Source organism: Urocampus carinirostris, chromosome 19, assembly GCF_059441175.1.
Source record: "Urocampus carinirostris isolate Australia breed hairy pipefish chromosome 19, RoL_Ucar_1.0, whole genome shotgun sequence".
Classification (NCBI taxonomy): Eukaryota; Metazoa; Chordata; class Actinopteri; order Syngnathiformes; family Syngnathidae; genus Urocampus; species Urocampus carinirostris.
The window spans coordinates 17,292,035-17,317,927 of record NC_142367.1 but is presented as its reverse complement, the minus strand read 5'-3'; the positions used below and the strand labels follow the sequence as shown (position 1 = coordinate 17,317,927).

Genomic DNA, 25,893 nt, shown 5'->3' with positions numbered 1-25,893 from the left:
GAGGTACAGAACAAGGCTCTGTGGCTGAGAATAACTTTAATTCTAGGTACGTTCTTTGTCTAGACCGGGTCTAAAACTCAAGTGCTTCTCCTAACTACAAATTAAAAAAACTACTAGAAACAATGGAGAGACTGAATAACAACTGTGTCATGCTTACTGATGTGACTCAGCTGTGCCCGCTCATTTGGCGCCAACTGCCGCGGGTTCTGATTGGCTCCCTGTCAGTATTTGAACCCAGTCCTGTCTGTCCCCTTTTGGTCAGTCCGTCTGTAAACCTCAGTGAACACTAGGCAAGCCTTTTTCGACCCTGACTCCCACCTGTCCCGTTTTTTTGCTCCCGTCTGTCTCCAGCTTCGACCCGTTATTAATCCTGATCACGTCTGGTTTCCCGTCCTGGCTTACGACCTCTTTTTGTCCCCGACTACGTCTACTCTCCTGTTCTGGCTTACCACTCGCTTCCAACCCCGACCACGCCTTGCTCTCCCAGTTCCGGCTACCGACCTGTTTTTTTCCGTCCCTGACATCGCCATTGCTCGCTACGGAAGATCCACTCCCACGTTCGGAGCCCCATCCGAGTACAAGAGCGACTTGCTTCCCGCGTCCAGCGAACACCAAATCGTGGGCGCAGCCCTTTCTCTTTCCTCCAATAAAACTTGTGAGAAACGTAACGCAATTGGGTCCTGTTTCCGTTCTGGCCCTGACAAACTGAGGTCATAGATATACCAAGAAGTCAAGTAGTAATTACACTCAATCATATGAATAATCAGCAAGTGCGTTAATAACGACTAAATAAATAAATTAATTATAAATGACTGAAGTCATAAAAAGGTTATTAATGAAGCCCTCATACAATCATGACTATTTATGTCGTGACTCTTTATAATATTACAACATTATCAATGACAATCAAAGACAATTCTTATTCAAATTCAATTTTTTGACACTGTTGGTGTATGACACGGCATGCGTAGCATGTAAAGTCCTTTCAACTGACTGTTAGAGATGAGAAATGTTCCATTTGATAGCCCCCCCCCCCCCACTTCCCTCACGAGTGAGTCCAGCGGATCGCAGAGGGTCTTAAATTAGTTGCGGTGCTGATGTTTCTTTGGACGGAACCAAAGAGTCATACTGGGGTCAAAGACGCTGCTAGTTTGAGAGCAAGAATGGTCAAAAAAAACAAAAAAACCCAATGAGCTTTCTTTCTGTTAAACTGACAATATGTATGAGTGTTTCCCATATTACATAAATATCTCATCTTGTTAGCTGCACTGCTTATCCTCAGTAGGGTCACGGGGGTGCTGGAGCCCATCCCAGCAATCATCGGGCAGTGGGCAGGGGACACCCTGAACTGGTTGCCAGCCAATTGCAGGGCACACAGGGACAGACAACTCGCTCGCTCATTCACTCCTAGGGACAATTTGGATCGGCCAATCCACCTGAAATGCATGTCTTTGGAATGTGGGAAGAAACCGGAGTGCCCGGAGGAAACCCACGCAAGCATGTGGAGAACATACAAACTCCGCACAGGAAGTCCGGTAGCTGGATTAGAACCCACACAGGAGGTTCCCAAGACCTTAGAACTGTGCCGCACACGCGCTAACCACCGCGCCGCCCTTACATGAATATATTTCTCAATATTTGGTCAGATGTATCGACATTTCGTTCTGTATACACGTGTACTAGAATGACAATAAAGTAGATCTGAATCTGAATCTGTATAGTGGAAGCTAGAGCTCTTGTTTGGTGATAGGAATGAGTGGAAGGGTGTCATGAAAGGATAATAGGATGTTTGGACGCTATGACATTCAATGATGCGGCAGGGGTAAACCAGTGAAAGCTGTCGGGCCCTGCTATTGAACAGAAGAGTGTGTTGTTGTCACCCTGACCTGAGTGGCCGCTTTCTTAGGTACCGTTTTATCTGGAGGAACGAAAAGCATGACCAGCTTGGGTGCCGAGGTGCTTAACTTTTGTTTTGGTGTATGAGTTGGCAACGGTCAATTTTTCTTGTGTTTTTTTGCTACTTTTTCCTTTTTTTCTTTTCTTTGTTTTTGTGTTTGTCTTGCTGTCGGTCACCGCTCTCAAAGGGATATGACGGGGGAGGTAGATGGATGAAAGAATATTTATATTCAACATTTTCTACTTCTTTTGTTTTTACAAGCAACAGTTTTGAAACAAATACCCGTATATAAAAACTACGACAAAGAAGCTTAGAGACAGCTTCTTCCACAGGGCCATCACCTCCCTAAACAGGCACACAAAACTCTGATAACATATCTTGCACCTTATTTTAGGCTTTTTATTTTTTGCCGCTGTTAAAAACTGAAAATATTTTCTTTGTGACTTATAGTTTTTTTGTTGCTGCTAAATGGTAATTGCACTTCTTTTCTTTGCACTATTGTTATGATGCGCTATTCTTCTTCATTGCATTATTATGATAAATTAGCCCAGTTTACAGGCACTACATTGTAAATATTTGTTTTTCCAAAGACCCCTAGCATAAAGTATGGAGTGACCGGTCTTGGGCAAGCCCTCACTCAGGCATTTTATTTTGTAGAAAAAACTCAGGTCACAAACATGAAACCATCATAAGGTCATTCCAAAGTGCAACATATTGGCATTCAGAAACACGAAAAGAAATTAAGAAAAAACTTTGCAAAGGTCAATAAATGTTACTTTTATAAGAAGGTTCATGAAAATAAATATGAAATCGCTCAATTCTGAGGAAAAAAAATATGGAATCGGTGCATTTTGAGTAAAAAATAAGGACACACCCAGTCAATTTTCTTTCCTTAGTTGGGCACCTAGGTTAGATTAAGTCTACTCGTTAGTCAGCAGTCAAAAACTGTGCAGTTATCACACCTTGAAGGGCTTCTGGACTAGGTGGAATGGCAAGAATCATGGCTCCAACAAAAGATATGTCCCTTGAGACCAAAGACAGGATCGTCGAACTTCTTAAAGAAGGTAACTCTACTCGTATAGTTGCCAAAGATGTGGGCTGTTCGCGGTCAGCTGTATCAAAGATTTGAACCAAGTACAAACAGCACAGGAAGGTTGTTAAAGTCAATCGTAGTGGTAGGCCAAGGAAGATATGTAGGCTTCAAGACAAACAACTAGAGGCCATATGTCTTGAAAACAGAACATGATCAACAAGTCAAGCGGGAATGAGAGAAAGTTGGAGTCAATGTATGAGACAGAACTGTGCAAAATCGCCTAAAGGAAATGGGATTTTCATATAGTAAAGCCAAAAGGAAACCATCGTCGACGCTTATACACAAAAGAACAATACTGCAATGGGCTAAGGAGAGGATACCATGGACTTTGGAACTGGATGAAGGTTATCATCAGTGATGAGTCTTGAATCTGCATTGGACAAGTCGAAATGCTGGAACTTTTGTTTGGTGCAGTTCGGGTGAGATTTACAAAGAGAACTGTCTAAATAAAACGTAAAAATTCCCACAGTCCTTAATGATATGGGGCTGCATGTCAGGGGAAGGCACTGCGTCAAATCTGCAATAAACGCCCAAGTTTACTTTGACATTTTGGACAGCTTTCTTATTCCTTCAATTGAAAAGTGTTTGAGGATGAAGAACTCATTTCCCATGATGACAATACATCATGTCACAGAGCAAAAACTGTGAAAGACACATCCAGTCAATGTCATGGCCTTCAAATAGCCCAGATCTCAACCCAATTGAAAACTTGTGGTGGAAATTGAAAATAATTCTGCACAGTAAGGCCCCGACCTTCAAAGATGATCTGGCAACTGCAATCAAAGAGAGTTGGCACCAGATTGATGAAAAATACCGTTTGACACTCAAAGTCCATGCCTCAGAGACCGTAGGCTGTCATAAAAGCCAAAGATGGTGCTATTTCTTTGTCCTTTTTTCATGATTCCATATTGATTTCCCTTCGCTTGCTCTATAAAAGTAACCTTTACTGACCATTGCAATGGTTCTTTTAATTTATTTTCATGTTTCAGAATGCCCTGGAGTTGCACTTTCGAAAAACGTTATCCATTTTTCATGTTTGTGATCTGAGTTTGTTCCACAGAATAAGATGTCTGAGTCAGGGCTTGCCCAAGACTGGCGATTCCATACTTTTTACTGGGGTTGTATTAATTCTGATAGTCTCTTATCTTTTATTCTTTTCAAAGTCTTTATTACATGTTCACCCTGGAATGCCATGTTTAATCCCATGGCATACAATGTTTCACAACGTTGATATCAATGACAAGGAAGTGTCAGAACCAGAACAGATGGTAGACCCAAACGCGTAAGGTTTCACACATAGCTTTATTGTAGAATCGAGGAAGTCAGGTGCAGGGAAATAAAGGGTAGTGCTCCGGTGCTTGTTGGGCAGGAGGAGCAAGGAGCTCACGGGATCGAAGCGTGGTCGGAATGCGGAAACGAGATGAGTTGCCGGGACGGGCGATCGCAGCGTGGTCGATGTGCCAAAACGGGTCAAGTAACCGGAGCGGGAGATCAGAGCGTGGTCGATGTGCCAAAACGGGTCAAGTAGCCGGAGACGATCGGGAAGTCAGGGACAGAGGAGCAGGATACAGGTGAGGACGGGACAGACGGGAGCCAGAGTCGAAATAGTGCTTGCCTTGCGTATGCAGAGGTTTGCTGACGGACTGACCAGGAGTGACTGGTGTTCTGAGTTCAAATATGAGTGAAATCAATCAGGCAACGAGCAGCAGCGGGCGCCAAACGAGCGGGCACAGGTGAGGGCAATGAGTAATCATGACAGGAAGAGAATTCAATTCTATATAAACTCCCAGTCCTGAGATTTTCCAACAAGTTTTGAGTCACAATCAAAAATTGCCTAAGTAATTTCCCAACACAGTGACAAAGCAGCCAGCAAAATATTTCACAATTTGACTGAATAGCCCGTTGTCGGACTTAACCTCTAGAAATAATGTCACTTTATTTTCTTACAGATTAAGTATTACGAGGAAGGAACTTCACACATAGGAGTCATCTGATTGTTTTGGACACTTGACATATATGACTCGGGGAGATCTAAGGAAACCTTTATTGTCAATCTTATCATCATCATAGCGAAATTCTACATTCACAAATGCAAATTCATGAGAAAAATGTATTTCATTGCCTTCCGATGTGAAGTGAAACATTACATGATATCTATAAAGCTTTCCCAGAACTAGAAGGCCATTAAAACTAATACTATTCGCAATTATTTTGTCATTTTTATGTAAACTTCCTGTTTCCCCTGGCTGTTTTATTTGACAGTTTTTTATCTTTTTCTTCGTTGGTATTTTGATTTGCTGTACAGTTCGACTGTACTGTGTACGCAACACTGAGCTCACACTCTAATAGAAATTCTGTCAGTAAAACAAACCTGATTTGTCCATTGGCGTGGTTTATTTTTGTGTTTGTTGTTAAGTCATGTTTACTTGTATAGCCCTTAATCACAAAGAGAAATACAGGAAAGTACATGTTTACTTATTAGGTATCAACGCAAGACCCAAAACATCTCGGAACACAAACTGCTTCTAAGCAGAGAGGCATAGTTCAGTAGAAGAAAGGTGGAATAAGCCTTTCTATAATAAATACTTGTGTTATTATTATGTTATTACCAGATTGGAATTATTGGACGTATGGTTATAATAGGCTCAGTCAACCACTAAGACGTCTGCCCGTGTTATTTTCGATTGTTCTCAGTTATTTTCGATTGTTCTCAGCTTAGGGATGCTGCTGGAAAAGTGAATTTCCCTTCGGGGATGAATAAAGTATCTATCTATCTATCTATCTATCTAGACACTAAATGATTTAAATACATCAATTAGCTAGAAAATATTAAGTATTTCTAATCAGAGTGTCTTAAATAGGAATATTTTGTGCCATATGTGGCCCATGATGTACCGTTGTACTGGGTAAATAATTTGCGTATTGTTTAGAATTTTACTACCGGTATTTGTTATTTTTAGAGTAATTGAAAAAAATACTTACAAAAAATAGGCAAAATTATCTCTCAGTGCCTATTTTTTTGCACACAATTTCAAACAAGCAAATTATGGTAAAATAATAAAAATAATGTAAATTAATGTGGTCTATTTGGGTTGCATTATAACCATACTTAAACAAATGTAAAAAAGGTATCCACCACCCAAATTACTTAAATAGCTCGTGGAGCAGTTCTGAATATAGCTCTACAGCGAAGGGTCAATGTGATTTTCAAGGTAATTTTATATCTATCTATCATGAGAAATCATTGACCTGGTTCAGTGACTTCAAATACATGATTGATTCTTCCAAAATGTGTTTGAAAATTAGCCTATAATCAATTTGTGTAAATAACTCAGTGCCTTCATACAAGGCAGACTTTTGTGTGGATTGTGCCTATGTTAACCCCACTTTTAATAATTAAAACTTGGTAATAACAGTGTAACAACATAGTAATAAAACAGACTTATTTTAGAAATGCATATTGAACTGGTAGCCTTGCAAGCTAACAAGTTAAAGAGAAAAAAAATCTTTCCCCTTCGAAAAGGCTGGTGACTCCAGGTCTAGATCGATTTCAAGAGAACGAGGCAATAGTGCCAGAAGAAACAATAATAATAAGAACCTTCTGACATTATTAAGAAATTCACATATTTGAGTGACAAATTGTATTTTTCTCGTAGGTTATCAACCAAAACACGAAAAAGAAATAAAAGCACATACACTTCCATGGTCCTTTCTTTACTTAAAATCACAACCTGGTAACAAAGCATCGATTGAGTTTAAACTTTAGAACTTTAGTAGACAATTAAATTAAGGAGAGAAGACTAAGGGAAATTATAGTTTGATTATAGTTTGAATGTGCCTTTGTATGATTTTATCTTCAAAAGTACCTTAACACAGCCAGAGATTAGATCCAGGTGCTGTTTGTATTCTTGCAACAAATGTATCCTCTTGGGGCCCACTAACTACAGGGTGTCTCAAAAAAAATGTACTCACTCTTAGAATGACGAGAAAACCTTTATTTATGAACATAGAGTGAAGTGAAATAGCATCGAATACATGAGACAAATGAGTGAGGACCATTATTGTCCAGACAACGCTGATAACGCGCAAACGTCGCAAAACACATAAAAGAGTGGGTACATTTTTTGAGACACTGTATTAATAAAGATGGCCTTCACTTTAGTGCCGGGAAGCCTGCTCAAGAGCTTGTAATGAAATGAAATGAAATGATCTGCATTTATATAGCGCTTTTCAAGTCAATGACTTCCCAAAGCGCTTTACATTGTGCTTCACATTTCCCAATAGCGTCCGTGCAGCCATGTAAGGTGCTAACCTGCATATTGGGGGTATTGGGGGTTCAGTGTCTTACCCAAGGACACTTCGACATGTAACTCGGACAAGCCGGGATTCGAACTGGGATCCCTTGATCTCAAGACGAGCGCTCTACCTCCTGAGCTACTCCCTTTCCACATTCCTTGACTTTACTATGACACATTGTACCCTTTGTGTTACAAAGTTTTACTTTCCTTACTGCTCATTTCTTATGTTCACATGCCATCTAGCGACCAGCATTAATTACTTTATTTAAACATGTGTTTTCTGTGTAACCCAATCAGATTCGCGTGATTTCACTTACGCCAATCAGATTTGTTGTTTTATGAAATGATCTGCATTTATATAGAGCTTTTCAAGTCGAGACTTCCCAAAGCGCTTTACAGTGTGCTTCACATTTCCCAATAGTGGTCATGCAGCCATGTAAGGCGCTAACCTGCTTATTGGGGGAATTAGGGGTTCAGTGTCTTACCCAAGGACACTTCGACATGTAACACGGAGGAGCCGGGATTCGAACTGTGATCTCTTGATCCCAAGACGAGCGCTCTACCTCCTGAGCCACTGCCGCCCCGGCTGTTGTTTCCAAATAAATGAGTCTCTAGCCATTGGGGAAGCGTGGTTCCTTCCTGAGTCGATCTTAAAACCTCTGGTGGAACGGCTATCGAAGACCTAATTTCCGACTCAGAGTGTGTTATTTTCTTTATCCTCAAGTTTTATCCTTGACAAAGACAATGGACTTTTAATTTGCAAGGAGAAACAGGGTGAGAGGCCTTCACATGAGAATTCCATTCCCCTGGTCTGAAACCCGAGCCCAGTCTTTTTATTAAAAGTTCAAGAATTACAAAAAAAAGATCAGCCGTCAGGGGTGTAAATATAAAAAAAGCAGCAACATGATAGGCCCATGATGACAATTTAAAAACAACGGAACATAAAAATAAGGAACAGGCATCCTATGAACCCTCCCTTGCATAATAAAAATGGAATAATCCTACCAGCATCCCAGGATGATGCTTCACTGCAGCCATTTCAGAAGATTGTTTTTCCTCTTGCAGCCTCTGGACAAAAGCATCCATCCAAGAAGAAAATGGGGGGCGCAGTGGTGGACGAGGGCCCGACCGGGGTGAAGGCCCCTGATGGCGGCTGGGGCTGGGCCGTGTTAGTGGGCTGCTTCGTCATCACCGGCTTCTCCTATGCCTTCCCGAAGGCCGTCAGCGTCTTCTTCAAGGAGCTCATCAGAGAGTTTGGTGTGGGCTACAGTGACACTGCTTGGATTTCGTCCATTTTGCTGGCCATGCTCTACGGCACAGGTAAGAGCGCCCGTTAGGTGGAAAATTTAAAAATAAGTTTAACGTCTGATGGGGGTTTTCAGGTCCTTTGTGCAGCGTGCTGGTGAACAGGTTCGGCTGTCGGCCGGTGATGATGGTGGGAGGACTTTTCGCCTCACTGGGGATGGTTCTGGCTTCCTTTGCCACCAGCATCATGCACATTTACCTTTGCATCGGTGTCATTACAGGTACACACACAACATTTTGTTTCCCATGACCTTATTACCAGTTTTGGGCAGATTAATGAAAAACAGTGATTAGTTACAATTGCCTCATTTAAACGGTAAATCTGTTACCCACCCAGATGAATCACACCCAAAAGCAGTGTGTTACTCTGAAAGTAATTATCCAGTTACCGTATATACTCGCATTATAGCCGACCATCTAAAACTGGTTTAAAATTCTAAAACTTTGAAATGGCTTCTAGTTAAAGAAATAGAAGAAAACGTGTACACCGATCTGTGGAAGCGGTGAACCCTTAATATTTATTGGCTTGTGCAATCTTGAGAGTTTGCAAACGAACACCTTCTAGCCGAGACACTCCATATCCATTTTGTCTATGGGCTTTAATCCACTCGACTATCTCTTTTTCCACTCATAGGTACTGTCTAAGTTGTTTTCTCCAGGCATGGTGTATTGCAAAATTAATTTTAGACCAAAATACAGCACACTTTTACGGTAAAATCTGTGCTCATGTTAGCTACCTAGATTTCGTTCTTCAATTATAGGCCACGTCCCCTCTCCATGTGTTTCCTACCATTCGCTACTGGTGCCCAGGGGTGGGTACCAGTAGCGAATGGTAGGAAATTTTCACTCAAGTAAAATAACTGTCACTTCAGGATAACATGACACAGGTAGAGGTAAAAAGTAGTCATTTAAATAATTACTTAGGTAAAAAAAATACATGGTAAAAAAACTACTCATGAAATAACAATTCAATCAGATCATCAAGACATTAAAGTCCATCCAAATCAACAATAAATTACAAGTCTGTGTTATTGTGAATCTGTGTACTCGTTTTGCTTGGGTGAACCCTCTGTGGATTTTATATACATACATGTGTGTGTGTGTGTGTGTGTGTGTGTATGTTAGGCTACAGTTATATACACTGGGCATACAGTACAGTCAAAAAAACTTTCCTAACCCCGCTCACAAGTGACACCTGGTGGTTGCTGGGGTCACTGGTCCGATCTAAAAAGAAACGAGGTCTCTGACAAAATAAATGTGCTAGGTGCTTTAGCAGAGGCTGACAGACCCTTACTTACGTGGAGGGTAATTAAGTAACGGATTCAATGTAGCGTAATGTAGTGAGTGGAGTAAAAGTACAAATCATTCCTCTCATATCTACTCAAGGAAATGTGAAAAGTCTAGCGATTTAAAAATACTTCTAGAAGTACAGAATGTCCAAAAACTTACTCAAGTAAATGTAACTCGTTACTACCCACCTCTGCTGGGGATACACAACGAAATATGCGCATATAAACTAAGCTTTATTCCATGCTAACATGGCCGCTTGACAGCAGCTCAATAGATACACAGATGTGTGCTTTTCTCTCACCTCCATAGATAGATCCTAATCACGTGAACAACATCCAGGCAACCAGAGTAGTGGCGGCCATGCTGGATGGGTGCAAGTTTTTACCTCAATATTATTTTGATTGACATTCAAAATATGCAAATCAACGCTCCAGTTTGGCTGTTGTTAAACATTCAGGGCTAATGTTCACTGTTGTAAAGACGAAACCTGTACACGCTGGGGGCAATAGTGTGGCGTAGGGGTTAGGGTTCAATAAGGCAATCAATGGGACTCGTTTCAGTTGGCAAGGCACTTTAGCGGGCCCGGGCCATCCCCAGGGGTCAAATTTCCCCAATTCGGAGCCTATCTCTGCACTACACTCGATAAGGGTGCACTGTTTTTAGCCAGGATTTCAAGGACACTCTGGGATTTCTTTGAGTCTTATTTCCCAGGGTTTTTGCTGCACGCCCACCATGAATAAAATGACTAAATTTTGTGCAGGCTTGGGGAGTAACGGAATACATGGAACGGCAAAAATGATGTTGGCAAGCTGTTTGGATTTATTTTCATTTTGTTTCTGTCGCATTTTATGTTCGTTTTGCCGGAGATCAAAGCCAGGAGAGAAAGCTTACCACGTGTTGTGAGTCATCATTTGATTCATATTTAGTTTATTTTGTCTTTTATTAGCATATTTGGTATTGGAGTCATCCAAAAGTCATTGAAAGTAATCAAGTTAAAGTAACCCTACCCAACCCTGCTCATTAATAAACGTTAAACGCCTCAGACATTCCTCTTGCATTTAACAAAAAAAAGTGTAGACCAGTGACACCATCAAACAGTGTCTGGTAGACGCATCCATCATGGCCGACTGTTTACATCCAGGGATAAGAGTGACATCACGCGAAAACCAGGGGTAAATGCACAACCTACTGAAGTAAAATAGAGCCTATTGTGTTTATTGCAGTGTCTGAAATTACGTCTGCCCTGACGACCGGGGCATGCATCTTTTACGTCGGGCGTACAACTTACAAAACGTCTCTTCCCGGGTGGCCGACAACTTTTTCAAGAAAAAATAAAAATGAATAAATAAATCTTTCGTTTTTTTTTTTTTTACAAATAAAACGTTTTATTCCAATTTCGAATTCTTCGTTCGTTTTGGAAATTTCGGAATTTCGGTTAGTTTGGCAATTTGCATACTCGGCAGCCAATCAGAAGCCTGCATCGAATGACTTCGCGCTTTGGGACTCTCCCGAGCCTTATAAGGTCGTGCATTTGCATATCATTTTCCAAAGTAGACGCACAGACAACACAAGAAAAATGGATAAGTGGTTAGGAACTGTTAAGATTTGTCAGTTTAATAGCGCTCTTACTCGTGGTATTGCGGTAAGACCTTTTCCATTGTGTGACGTCATGACGCACGCACCATTTTTCGTTTTGCTAATTGTTTATTGCCATGTTGTATTGAATGGAGCAGTGTTCTTGTTTGCTTGCTGTTGAGGAATAAATATGCTCAAAGGCTGAACCACAATGCCCTGCTTATCTTCTCAGGCATGAGAAAACTGCACACTCTGACATATCCTTACCAGGAATCAAGCCAAAACCTCAGCCCCAGAAGTAGTATTCAAAAGAAGCTAACAAAATTGATGACGCTACAAAACGTTAATGTACATTAAAAGCATCGTGGAAAGAGGAGTTCACGTGGCTTTTTTTTTGCGATTAGTCGTCTTATTGTGTTTCAAGTTGTGAAAAATGGGGCAGGCAACTTTTTGGCATGAGTTTTAGACAATGCTTATTGTCCCAGCAATCACAGCTTATACCTTCGCCTCATGCCTTAAGTTGCAATAATTACACAAAAAGTCTCAAGTACCTCAATTTCTCTTCTCATTTGGGCAGGCCTGGGCCTGGCGTTGAATTTCCAGCCTTCCCTGATCATGCTCAACCGCTACTTCAGCGAGAAGCGACCACTGGCCAACGGCTTGGCGGCCGCCGGCAGCCCAGTAGCCCTATGCTGCTTATCTCCTTTGGGCCAAGTTCTTCAGTACAAGTACGGCTGGCGGGGCGGCTTCCTCATCCTGGGGGGGATGCTGCTCAACTGCTGCGCCTGCGGTGCTCTCATGAGACCCCTCACCCCGCCCAAGAAACACCTTGATGTTTCCCTGAAAGCCGCGGAGGAGAAGAAGCCCAAGAAGAAGCTGCTGGACTTCAGCGTGTTCAAAGACCGAGGGTTCCTGATCTACACACTGGCGGCCTCGATCATGGTGCTGGGTCTGTTCGTACCGCCCGTCTTCGTAGTCAACTACGCCAAAGGGCTGGGTTATGAGGACACCACGTCGGCGCTGTTGCTCACCATCTTGGGATTTGTCGATATGTTCGCCAGACCCTTGTGCGGGGTCATCGCCGGCTTGAAATGGGTCCGTCCCAGGTGTGTCTACCTCTTCAGTTTTTCCATGCTCTTCAATGGAATCACCGATCTCATTGGGTCGCAGGTACAGTTAGTCCTTTATCTTCAGACATAGATTTGTCCGCTGTCTTTGAATGTCTTCTCTGGTTTCAGGCCCACGACTACGGAGGTCTGGTTGGCTTCTGCGTTTTCTTTGGCATGTCCTATGGCATGGTGGGGGCCCTTCAGTTCGAGGTCCTTATGGCTATCGTGGGGACGGAAAAGTTTTCTAGCGCTATCGGCCTGGTACTGCTAATGGAAGCCATTGCAGTTTTAGTAGGTCCTCCAGGTGCAGGTAAGAGAACATTTAGATCTCGAAAAAAAAGCTTTGTCTCCCTAGAATAAAAATTCCTGTCATTCTACACTATATCCCCTTTAAAATAAATTAGGTATACCGCAGGTATCACATAAATCCCTTCTGAGGCATCTAGAGGGGAATGGTAGTAATTACTATACACTAACAAAGTAGTATATAGTAAGTACTCCTTATGTGTAATATATGTGTGTATTTATTACCATTAATAAACTAATGAGTGCATTGGTGAAATTAATAGACATGTAAAGGAAAAATTCAATTGTATTCACTTGTGGTGTGACGTGACTTGAGCTGGTGCAGTGGAGTTAGCAGGCGGATGCAAAGGGTCAGAGAAGAAGGTAAAGGCACAGATTTCATAACTTCCACTTGAGAGGCGTGCCAGGCCCGGTTTCCTTACTTTAAACGCCTCCTTGTTTTTTATTAGTCCCAATAGTAAGTTGGTTAAGGTCATAGCACCTTGGCGCAGGTAAGCGATTCATGTGCCTTCTTCGTATTTATTGATGATCACAAGCTTCATTTCCATGGTTTTGCTTTCCCCTTTAGCATCAATACAGTGAAAAAAAAACACAGTATTGAAACTCTGACACACCTTTCGGTGTCAATGTGCACTCGAGATGCAAAACTGAATTTTAAACGATTCATCTTGCTTGTGCATTTATCGAGACGCGATTTTTAGATTTTGAGGAAATTGCAAATATATTTTTATATCTGAACGAGTAAATATTTTTGAGACAAATCCCTCCCCATATGGGCGGTGTGTACAATGACAGTAGAGTTCAAGTTCTCCCCTCTACAATTCACTTATTTGAAGCGCCGTCTTAATTTTTGCATGGCCTATAATAAATTGTCCATTATTGATACTAATCCTTGCACTGATACGTATCACATATTGCCCTGTCTTGCAGTCTTGTTCCACGGACAGACAGATAATTTCTTCCTCATGCCATGAGGCTCTTTAACTCCACCCGAGGGAGTAAAAGCCCACATTAAACCCCACCCCCACACTTTTGCATATTACCCTATTTTATTACAGTGTGTATTTTATGTACCACTATTTAAATACTGTATATCAACACGTTATGTTGGGTATTTCTATATTCTATTTATTTAATTTTATTATTATGTTATATTTCAACACAAGGATACTGCTACAAATGTGAATTTCCCTGCGGGAAAGAATAAAGTATCTATCTGTTCAAGTGTAGCATGCATTTATCCTCTTGGGCATGACATGCAGGAGGCAATGATGCTTCACAGGACAATGCCATACAAACCAATGCCTGCTGCCGTTAATAACAATGGAAGAAGAAATGCAATTGCAAAGAAAGCCACCAGAGAGCAGTGTCATTTCTCAGCAGACTGGTTGTGAAACACAGGAACAATTTTAAGCATTTTACCCCAAATACAAGCATTTATGGATTTACAGCACCTGCGCGAACCCTGAAAGATGAAAAAGTATTTCTACGAGAAATGAAATTCAGGACACATATTTTGTCAGTTCCCGAAATGACGTTTCCCCCATGCCCCTTCCTCAGGTCGCCTTCTGGACAAAACCCACAAATACATGTACGTTTTCCTGCTGGCCGGCTGCGAAGTCACATTGTCGGCCTTGGTGATTGCCCTGGGAAACTTCTTCTGCCTCCGCAAGAAAACCGAAGAGCCCGAGGCCAAGTTAGAAATGGCCGCGACGGCGGCCGAGAAGGAACGCCTTCGCGACGAAACGGACGCCCCGGAGGACAAGCGGGAATGCCCCCGGAAGGGCAAGGACAATGGGACCACTGACGAATTGCAACTCGGGGGGGACATTGTGCAGAAGGAAGCATCGGTGTAAAGAAAGACAATAGGATCCAAAGATCAAAATGACATTTGAGCAGGAGGTGGTGCTGCAATTTATCGAGAAAGAACATAGTAGGATAGTAGATCACGATAACTTCAATTTTGTAACGTAATTGTCACTTGTGAAACTATCCAATTTGCTTTTGCGATGCTTGCCACCTTTCATGTGCTCTCTACAGAAGTAATAGTTCACAGATTTTAATAAGTTCTAGTTTTATAATCGTGCACGACCGCACTGCATTGCACTTTTGAAGGATTGTCCCATTTTAATTCAGAAGCCAGCAAGCCTTTGGTGTGTAAGTGTACAGTACATGGAAGTTTTTTAGGAGACATTACTTGAAAGAAAACAAATGAGAGGACAGGGCCATGTAGGCACATAATTAAGAGCGGGTCAATATACTGGGAAAAATATCAATTGTAACTTAAATATGGGAGTTGCTTTTCTTAATGAAAAGGAAAGTGTGCATTACTTAGCGCCACTTGGTTAAAAAACACATGAACCAAACAAATCATACAGATTCAAAATACGCCTATTGAAAGAGAAAGCTTACCATGTGTTGCGAGTCATAATTTTATTCATATTTAGTTTCTTTTGTCTTTTATCAGCATATTTGGTATTGGAGTAATCCAAAAGTAATTGAAAGTAATCCAGTTAAAGTAACCCTACCCAACCCTGAGTGGATGACATCATTGTCAGCCATCTTAAAACCCAAAAACTTGCAATAGGCGAGGCAAAACCAAAATAAGTAAAATAGTGTGGTTTGTTCACTTTGAATCTCCGAAGTTTGTCTTCTTTGTCGTGCTTTTTAGCACTTGTTCAATTGTATGGCACAATACAGTGACATCTAGTGGTCAAATAATACACTGTTTCTTTGCAAGTCAAATGTAGTGTTCTTATCTTGCAGTATTACCACACACCCCCAAAAGAAATTATGCCCTGTACATAGATCTAGACTTGGAGTCACCAAACTATTTGAAGCTGAGAGCTACATTTTGTTGATCAATAAACCTAATATGTTATTACTATGTCGTTACTACGTTATTATAAGAAGCACTAAACCGTCAGCCTTTAATGGCACAGTGATATACCGATATAAACTAGAGGCTAATTTTGATCATGCATTTAAAGACACCGATCAAGGATATCTCATGCAAATGACCTTCCTAGAAAATCACAATAACCCAACACTAGTGAGCTATTTCAGAACCAGTTTGCAGTCTACTCGAGTCTTCTTAAGGGGTTACCTGCAAGCATCACAATGGTGACCCCAGGTCTAGACTATTAGCCTGTACAGACATTTGCTTTTATTTTGAAATCAAACTTTTTAAAAAGTCACTGCAATTAGCATTTCAATCAACATTCCTCAAGCAAAGCTCTGTATTGCCTATGCTGCAACTTTTTATTAGCTTTAAAAGAGAAATACATTTTAGCAATGTTAAGTGTTTTCTTTCTCCTATATTCTGCACAATTGGGAGTGGTGACACGTTTTGTGGGGTCGATGTTGTGATGTTGGCTTTCTATTAAAAAAATTATATTGTGAATCTAACACAGCACATTCAATTAACTCTATTTTGGCTATTGCAATGTGACCTGTTTTTATCACTGTATTCTATTGGAAAATAAATGATCTAGGTGTGCGAGTGAGTTTTCATTAGGTTTGAAAGAGGGGTGTCGTTTTTTCAAACTGATATCAGCACAAGTAAATGGCTTGAAGAAGGATGGGTGCCACCAGGTTGTACATGACCAAGACACACCACAAGAAACGGTGTACGTAGACCAAAGATATGCCTCTGCCCCAATTTCGGTCACACCGTGTTACCACGAAAGTAAATCGGTGTACAGTATTATTAAATAACAATTGATATATGTTACTTAATCTTTTAAGTTCAAACAAATATAAATGTTATTCGTGTGTACACATTATTATTACTTTAGAAAATTGGGTTTAAGACACTTTCATGCCAATGAAAACTTATTTATATAAAAAAGAATTCAACAAGTTTTATGACTCCACGGAACCCTGAAGATGACAACTACAGATTATTTTGCATGATTATGGTGCATATGACGAGTACTGATCGATCATAAAATGCTGGTCTGCATCACGAATCAAGAAAGTGCTGATACACTATTGAACAAACTACTTCCCACAATGTGTTCCTCTGCATTCAACTTTAAATATTGTATGCTTTGTTAAGACTTTGTAAGTTAGAGATAGAATTCTGTATCAATATCTGTACTGTATTTGCTAAGGGTTCCAAGGGCATCCAGTGATGACAAAGGGAGAAGCAAAAAGATGATAACATGGAAACTAAACTTTTTCTGGAGAGCCAAATGCCATACATTTCTATGCCCTGCGATACAGCAATTTTACTTTTTCATGTCCACCTCAGAACAGAATAATGTTGTATCCGGGGGGTCTACTATAGTACTTGGAGTCAACTTTAAAAAGGGTCAGGATCGGAGCCTTCGCTCTGAAAATGGTGGTCAACTAGTGATACCAGGAGCCAAGAAGAGATCCGCAGGTTCGAAAGCGTTCTCCATTTTGGCCCCGGTGCTGTGGAATACTCTTCCTCCTGAGATTGGATCTGCAACCTCAGTGGAACTGTTTGAATCTAGGCTTAAACACACTTCTATTCTATAGCATACGAATAACCTATATTTTTTGTTGACAATATATGTTATTGCAACATCCTGGGGAATTACCTCATGTGCGGCCCCTTCCAAAGGTGTCTTCAAGTTTCCTCATGTTGAGGTTTTTGAGTTTTTCCTTGCCCTCATGTCGGTTTTAGATCAGGGGATGGTGTAATAAGAGTCTTTGGTTTGCAATAATCTGTGGTCGGTGCAACCCTTTAAGACTCTGTGATTAAGGACTATACAAATAAACATGACATTATAAATATCTGCAAATCCTAGCATGACAATTAAAAAAAAAAAAAAAAAAATCTTGATAACCGTAAAAAAAAAAAAGTTTTAACAGAACCCCAAGATTCATTCTAGACAATCAAAGCGCCCACAATATACAAGGAGGTAATTTATTTACACTTTTAAGTACACAAATACAATGGCAAGTATAAATGTGAGAACAAATGTAGCCGGGCCTACTTACTTTTTTTTTCTTCAAGTGACTGCCCAAAGAAAATCAAAAACGACTGTCTGGACAGCAGGAAGAACAGCCAATCCCAGCTAGACGCCAAAAGACGTCGTTTAAGCCTAATTGCAGAGAAGATTCAAAACAAACAAACAAACAAACAAAAAAAACCCAAAACTTTACCCTTTGCAAAAAGTCATTTGAAATGGTTGAGATTTTATAGCAGATTTCATCGATTGGGAAGAAAGGAAAAAATAAAAACAGTACCCCTGAAATTGTTCAAAAAATAAAAAATAAAATAAGAGTCGGCCACGTTCGGTTCAGTGATAAAAGAAAAGAAAAAGAGGGTGGGGTTCGACAGGACACACATACGATTGGACTCTACACATCGACGGCAGCCTGAGCTCACCGCAGCGGGCCTCCTAAACCCAAGCTTCAAAACAACGCTCCTTCCGACTAGGGTAAGGAAATTAAAGACAAGAAGATATTTATTTACACATCTACACGGCGGGAATTTCACAGCTTCGAAACCATACAAACGAGACGGCGGCAAAATGCTTGATCTGTACACAGTGGATAGAAATCTGGTCAAATGCGTCAAACCGAGTGTTCGCCGCCCTCAAACGTGGCTTCCCCCTCCCCGACGACACTACAAAAAGGGACACGCTGCACTGTGGACTACAAATGCGGGAAAAATACCAAAAACGTGTTTGGTACATTCACTGGCTGTGTGTGCGCGTGTGTATTTTTTAATACACATCCTTTAACTACCAAAAAAACGAGACATTTTTCAACGTAATCAAGACAGTCTTGTCGTAGGACTTGAGTCCTGGACACAATCATTGTTTTTAGACATGCTTACAAAAAAAAAGTGTGACCTGATTTTTTTTTTTGTGAGGAGAGGGGGAAGGTGCAGCTTTGTCCAGATATCGTCTTGCAAAAGTGGACAGAAAAACAGTCCCGGCGTCCAAAACTTGAACTTGAGACGACGACAAAAAAGGTGATGTGGCTCGGGGTGGCTACGAACAGGAAACGTTAACAAGTGATAGCACGGTAAGAGAGCACTTCCAGTGGGCTGGTTGAAGTGAAGTGGCTTCCCGTGCTAGCTTTTGCAGTAGTAATTCAGAGAGGCGAGAATACTATTAATGTCTGTCTTGACTGTTTCTTAAGGGGCGACAACTTGGACTCATCGAGGAGCCAGAGAATGGAGGCCGGCGGGCAGGCCGCTTGACACCATCTACAGTGAACAAACGCAACAAAAGGAACGTTAAAATAACATCAGAAATGTGTTTACGGTGCCATTTTCGTTCAATATTTTGAGGCGATTATGCACTTTTACAAAACAAGAACAAATTTTGAAGAAGAAAATAAAGCAAAAAACAAAACATTGACAATAAGAGAAGAAGCATGGGACGTTATTTTATGTTACTTCTGCTATAAGCTCAGCGGCCCAAAGCTTCATGGTCTATGTAGTTCACAATGACTGCATTTAAATGCAGGCAAAAAACTGTGGCGCATGTAAACGCATTCATAAGAACGAATATGATCTTAGAGTTTGTGATAACATTACCCGGTCACGTAAACACATATGGAATAACAAAAATAAATCTCGCCGATATTTACATCATATATATATTCCTATATTATTTCTAGATAATGTTGCTGCCAAATGTCATTGTACTACCTGGTGAATATTGCCTATCCTAATATTCTTTCTTCATTTTTATGAAATGTTTATCTTGGAGTGCCATGTCTAGTCTCAATGTATACAATGTGTGCTGTGTTGTAATTATTATCAATAAAGATGATTCTATTTCAAAATAAAGGTTTTGATTTTGGATTTGCGCGTCACAATAAAAAGGGCAATCATTTTTGGATATTTGTAAAAGCAGTAAGAACATCTTTTACGTCAACATTCGTAATAAACCGAGAATCAGGTTGTGTTATCTTTTTCTGTAGCTTACAATGATTTAAGGAAAGTACAAAAAAAATGATATTTTCACACAATGCACATGAAACAAATTCGCTCACAGCCAAGAGAGATAATTGCAGCCATCCAGTCATTACTCAACACAGTATGAGAATGGGCTATTAAGATTCTCATTACAGACCGAGACAATCTAAAATCCCTTTTCCTTGCAAGCACAGAGCACTCAGTGTCTGAACAACTGGATGGCGGAGATTGAGCCGGAGCCGCGGGAATGCTTGAAGCGCAAGATGCAAAAAAAGTAGCCTCATTCCGTGCAAGTGTTATGGGTGAGAGTCACAGAGAAAATGCAGGGACGCAGCTTTTGCCGGTTAAACAGAACATCAGAAACCCACAACAGCATCAAGCCACACTAAAGGGTAGGGGGCGGATAAAGGTGGAAGCAGTCCATTTTGGGCCCGTGAGTTATTTGCGTGCCATTGGTGTGCAATTTGCAAACCAATGGCGCAAGCAGCAAGCCACAGAGACAAAACTTGTAAAGGTTTCTTTTCAGGTTTGAGTAGGCAAATAGTGGGGAGTGGGGGGGTTTACATTCTTGGACTATGGTGCACACTGCAATGCATTGTCCAGACCAGTTCTCAATACTGCAACTTCCAACTCAAGCTGCATCAGGCCTGTGAGACACCAATTTACTGGCTGACTCATTGACACAGAAAGAAAGGTGTGATGCAATAAAATCCCCTCAAGACTAATGAAAGAATAGGAATTTAGATTTGGGCGACAAAATAAAAACGCAGCAAAATTCAAAGGCAGTGCAGTGTACAACTGGAAATTGGAGCAATGCATTCCTAGTGCTTACATGGGTTCGCAACTCACCCAGTTTTGCCACGATCACTTAAGTTCGTGGCGAACGTCTACTTGGCGTGGTGTTCGTAAGGAATGCTATTCTGAGGTTGGGGGAGGGAGAGAAGGTCCAACACGTCAAATCAGAAACCTTGCACTGTGGTGAGCGCACTAAGGGTTAAACAGACTAAAAGAGCAGCACTCTAAGTTGAGGTCAATAGGCTGCAAAATAAGTGGAGTGGACTAATTTAGGAGCTACCATGATTTCGAAAATAGCCATTGATTAGCATTGGGCGATGACAATACCAACTCTATTACAGCAGCAGACAAATTTTAGAGACGAGTAGTTCACTCATTACATGCTTTTTAACATTTCCCCCCAGAAGAGATCAACGGTGATCATCAACAGCTACTCGTGCCACGATTTACAGCAACCAGGCACCATCGTTGTATCTATGGTTAGTTCTTGTGCAAACATATTGTCCTTTTCCTAGTGTTAAATTGGGGTTCCATGAATAAACTTGAATAATAAGAAATAAACTCAAACGGCTTGTACCTGTGAGGTGGACATGCGTGATGTGTCTTGCCGTCCGGTGAGATCCGACGAGGAGACGTTGACGGGGGCGCCGCGATGGAGCCGCATGCTGACTTTGCGCTCACGCTCCATGCCGGATGCTTGACGTGGGGAAGCTGCGAATTTCAGGACACGGGATTTAGAAGACTTCAGGGTACATAAAAAGCATTATGGATGATACATCAGCCTTGAAGTCCTAGATTGAACAAAGTGTTTTTCCTTTCTCCACCCACACATGAGACAACTCATGGAACTTGAGTGGTACAAACCTGTATGCGAAGTTGGCGTCAGTGGTGTCGGAGGGGCTCCATCTTGAGCTCCCCGAGGTCGTCCTGATGCAGCGGGTACACCCCTAGCTGCCGGGTTCCTGCCGTGTCTCAGCCTGTCCTCCCGGTCACGGCGCTCTCTCTCTGCCTCTTCGGCCGCACGGTTCGCTCCCTAGTTGAAATGTTATAGAACTTGATCACAAAAGCTAAGCACTAGATCGTCATAGCCGCAAATCCATATTTTTCATCCAAAACAATGCCTTGACGTTGCGGAATAGTACTTACAAACTTTAGCATGTTCCAGTCAAACACGTAGTCATAGGAGAATCCCTGTCTGTGAAAAAGATTCCTGAATAGCTGGCGCAAGTATGAGTAGTCCGGCTTGTCATCGAAGCGGAGAGAACGGCAAAAATTCAGGTAGGATGTGAATTCAGCTGTGACAGAGACAACAAACTTTTAAAAGCTGAAATGGTGTGAATTTATTTAACATAAACAAAACAGAAAAACAAATGTGAACTGAAAGCATTTCAAATGAGACTCACATGGGTATCCCTTGCAAAGAATCTCAATCGGGGTCGACATTTTCTTCTCACTAATCCGTTCATACTTTTGCCTCTTGGTGGCAGCCTTGAGGCCTTGCCAAGGCAGGGAACCCAAATTGAAATACATAAGAACATAGCCCAAGGACTCCAAGTCGTCACGCCTTGATTGCTCTGCAGAAAACAAAACAAATGGGTGTTCACCTTCCAATTCATTTTCAGACATGTACTAGCATGATCGGCAGCCTATTCTATCGGCTTAAGCATGTACCAATCCCCAGATGGGTGTTGATGGAAGCGTATCTGGCAGTCCCGGTCAAATTCTTGTTCTCGCGGTAGGGGATATGCTGGTGAGTGCGTGCGTCGCGATATTTTTTCGCAAGGCCAAAGTCGATGATATAGACCAAGTTGCCTTTTTTCCCCAGCCCCATCAAGAAGTTGTCGGGCTTCACGTCTCTGTGAATGAAGTTCTTGGAGTGAATGTACTCGATGCGACTTATCTGTGGAGAACATATAAAAAAGGTGCATAAAGAAAACTTAGTTAAACTGTAGGCAATCAGTTGGAATTTTTGTTCTTGATTACCCTGTGAAAACTTGAGTCGACTGGACATCAAAGACAACCCATCCCTACCCTTTTATAGTTATTGTTTACAACTACCCAGTGGGATTGATTATGCAATAACTAGCACGGCAACCTCAACATGTTTGAACATATCCTCGAAAGAATTAACTGTTTTCGCAGGCACACCTACATAAGATTGAGGGCTGAAGCCAGGATTCTCATAGAAAGAGAATGTGCACAACCAACAATTTAACTAGCATTGTCACGCACATCGTCTTTTAATAAGGTTTTGATCATGGTTGATATATGAGCAAGATAGTTGCCCTCATTTCCAGTTCAACACATTTTTTATATGAATAAAATTAGTCAATCTTTTCTCCTTCTTTCCTACGAAACAAAATTAGAATGTTGTATATACTAATGCTGCCAAGACAAAAGGCAGATAAAGAGGAGCAAATGGTACGGAGAAAGCCATCTCACCATCTGATCGGCCAGGAGGAGGACTGTTTTGAGGCTAAACTTGCGGGAACAAAAGTTAAAGAGGTCTTCTAAGCTGGGTCCCAGTAGCTCCATCACCATCACATTGTAGTCGCCTTCTGCTCCACACCACTTTATAGTTGGAATACCAACTAAAAGAACAACAACAAAAAATTAAAATCCATATATTGGAAGAAAAAACCCCAGAGATTTACTAAAGCATTTTTTTCTTTTAAGATGTGTTCTGGCACTATGATGTGGCATATTGACAAAAAAGGGAAAAATAATTCTACAGTTTACACAAACAATAGAGAATTCGTGAACACTTTACTGCAAAAAAGGCTATGGTTTTCTGTTTAAGCAGGAAAGACAATTTCACATATTTACCTCCCCCTTGCATCATTTTGTAGATCTTGCTTTCGATGTGGAGCTGGGGGTGCTTGGTCTTTACGCATTCCAACTTAATTGCAACCTCTTCACCCACAGAAATATCTGTGCCTAAAATGGAGAAATATACACTTTGTGAATGAAAAGCATCTCACATCTTAATTAAAGTTTCTAAAACTAAATAACTGATCTCTTTTTAAAGGTATATTGATGATTAGAGAATAATTGTTTTTTTTCCAATTATGTATAAGCTAATACTACAATAAACCTTATATAATGACAAGTTTAACAAAAAAAAAATTACATTGGCACAGATATCGTAAATGTTCCAATGGCCTCCTTTTAGGATAAGATTCTGAATGTATTATTTGGGGGCAGTTTAATGGCATATCACCTTTTCAATCGTTATAAACTAAAAGTAACACCCCAAGAGCAAATATAACGAGTGAGAGGTTGATTATTCTGCACAGATTTTAATCATTTGAAATGTGACAAAGCAATCCAAGATGTCATTGAAACTGTTACTACTATGCCTTTGCAGCTAATAATAATAGTAACTTTAAATGAGAACAAATCAATATCTTTATAATATAGAAACTTCTGGGGGTCTACGTGACTTTGTAAGCGGCTGCCATGTTGGATTACAAGTGAGATTGGGAATTGTCTATTTTATCATTGAAACAATGCAGTGAACATCGTTTATAACAGGATTAGATGCGGAACTCCAGGATGAACAGGTAAGACTTAGAAGAAAAGTAAATTTAAAAAAAAAGAATGTTAGGATGAATGTATAATGGCGGCGCCCTCTGTTGGCTGCGGCTGCATCGACTCGCTACAACGGGTCAGGTGTATCGACATTTCGTTCTGTGTACACTGTTACAAAGAATGACAATACAAAGGAAATTATTATTATTATTATTATTATTATAGTCAAGAGAAATATATTTTTCACTGTCTTGAGTGAGGGAAGAAACTGCCTGAGCCCATTTGACCTTGTTTTAAGTGACCTGTAGTGAGTGCCGAAGGACTGCAGGTCAAACAGTTGGTGGCTGGGTTAAGAAAGTCCTTTATAATGTTGTCGGCTCTATTAACTGTTGTATACATGTTATTACCAGGTAGTAGTTTTCGAAGTATGGATAAAGGGGGCTTGGTCAACCCCTAAAATATCGGCCTTGAATAAGGGAACTGAGTGATTTAAATATATAAATTATGGGCCAATCTTAGTAACATGTTAGAACACAATAAACAAGCCAATGATTACTCGTGGTAGATGGACAACAAATTAGTTAGAAAACCACAGTGAACCATCACTATTTTCCTACCTGGTGCCCACCAGCCCCACATTGGTGACCCCTGATAAGGCATTTCAAGCCAGTGCTCTACCCAAACATCCCGAGGATTAAAGTAGAACATGATTGATATACAGTTGCTTATACATGGCAATCATTTAGATGATTGGATAGATTTGATCAGGAAAATCCGGTGCATGCATGCCAAGAACAAATACCTCTTGTCAAATTTAAGTGAGAGGTCATTGTTGAATGCACTACTGTACAATGTAATGTATACTATGAGTTAGGTCAGAATGATGATCTGCAATCAGTGGAAATTGGTCGAATTAGGACGCGATCGTTTCTATTAGCAGCAGGAAAGATGAGACCGTGGCCTTCAGCCTGGTGGGGGTTGCTGTATTGTGTAACTAGGGCCAACTGCTTCCCGATCGAAAACGAGAAGCTTGTAGCAACGGGTAAACAACAGGAACTTCTGGGTGGGTCTTTGTCAAGCACTAAACTGCTACATTTGACGTCACCTATACCAATCTAACGAGATGACCATCTTGGTTTTAATCTAGAGTTCTATCAACAAATACAAGTCTTGTTTTCCCCATCACCAACATTGAGATGAAATATCGGATGCTAGCTTCCACAGTCTTGACACAAAGACTGTGACGACAGCTCGTCAAACCTACTACCAGTGACGCGTGATTACCACGGACATAACTAACCATAACCAGCTAGTTAAGCAAACAAACTTTGAAGTCGATGTTTTACTTACCCAAATAGATGTCCCCAAAGGATCCACTTCCGATTTTTCTCCCGAGTCTGTATCGATTCCCCACTCGAAGTTCCATTTTGTCAGGATTCAACAATTTCTCCCTTTAAACTATTTCAATGTTCCTCCTTTTGATTATATAAACGGAGGAGTTATTGAAACATTAGCAAAAATACAAAATAAAATACTCAATGCTACTCCACCCGGAATCGGTTTTTCCTGTACAACGCAAAATTCACCATCCCTTATCTCCTTACCAAAAAACAAAAGACTAATAATTTTGGTATGTATCGATAGCGTAGAAAACGTAGTTAATGTTCTCTACTTTTGATGAATCATTTTAACCCCAAAACGAGAGGATTGGGATGGATTTCAATATTTTACGAGCGCTCGTCCGGTCGCCCCTATTCGTAAAGCTGATTTTTTTTCCGTTGTCAGGA

The 25,893-nt window shown here is 40.9% G+C and overlaps 2 protein-coding genes across 4 annotated transcripts in view; one reads left to right on the top strand and one right to left on the bottom strand.

Annotated features, from left to right (window-relative positions):
- Positions 1–16,372, top strand: part of slc16a3b (solute carrier family 16 member 3b) — an 18,871-nt gene extending 2,499 nt beyond the window's left edge. The window contains exons 2-6 of the mRNA XM_088324150.1: positions 8,354–8,608; positions 8,671–8,814; positions 12,036–12,628; positions 12,697–12,877; positions 14,434–16,372. Coding sequence (XP_088180276.1) covers positions 8,386–8,608; positions 8,671–8,814; positions 12,036–12,628; positions 12,697–12,877; positions 14,434–14,729 — 1,437 coding nt within the window. The 5' untranslated portion in view covers positions 8,354–8,385 and the 3' untranslated portion in view covers positions 14,730–16,372. The remainder of the gene's footprint in view (positions 1–8,353; positions 8,609–8,670; positions 8,815–12,035; positions 12,629–12,696; positions 12,878–14,433) is intronic.
- On the bottom strand, positions 8,406–25,893 carry csnk1db (casein kinase 1, delta b). 3 transcript variants are annotated; one of them, XM_088324153.1, is made up of 10 exons: positions 25,457–25,892; positions 23,402–23,512; positions 23,018–23,166; positions 22,247–22,475; positions 21,979–22,149; positions 21,722–21,870; positions 21,440–21,608; positions 21,153–21,286; positions 20,630–20,700; positions 17,757–19,063 (listed from the first exon to the last, which is right to left on the bottom strand). In XM_088324153.1, the coding sequence occupies exons 1-9, from the start codon at positions 25,530–25,532 to the stop codon at positions 20,668–20,670; spliced, it is 1,221 nt and encodes a 406-aa protein (XP_088180279.1). In that variant the 5' UTR covers positions 25,533–25,892; the 3' UTR covers positions 17,757–19,063; positions 20,630–20,667. The 3 variants fall into 3 exon arrangements, with proteins under 3 accessions (XP_088180278.1, XP_088180279.1, XP_088180277.1); XM_088324152.1 differs by lacking the exons at positions 17,757–19,063; positions 20,630–20,700 and adding an exon at positions 8,406–8,597 and having other exon boundaries at positions 25,457–25,893; XM_088324151.1 differs by lacking the exon at positions 20,630–20,700.

Excerpts from the sequence above, each read along its gene's own strand:
- csnk1db (XM_088324151.1), bottom strand. The coding sequence starts at position 25,532 with ATGGAACTTCGAGTGGGGAATCGATACAGACTCGGGAGAAAAATCGGA. Across the intron at positions 23,513-25,456 it reads CTTTGGGGACATCTATTTGG|GCACAGATATTTCTGTGGGT; the intron begins GTAAGTAAAACA and ends TCTCCATTTTAG. Across the intron at positions 21,871-21,978 it reads TCTTTGCAAGGGATACCCAT|CTGAATTCACATCCTACCTG; the intron begins GTGAGTCTCATT and ends TCTCTGTCACAG.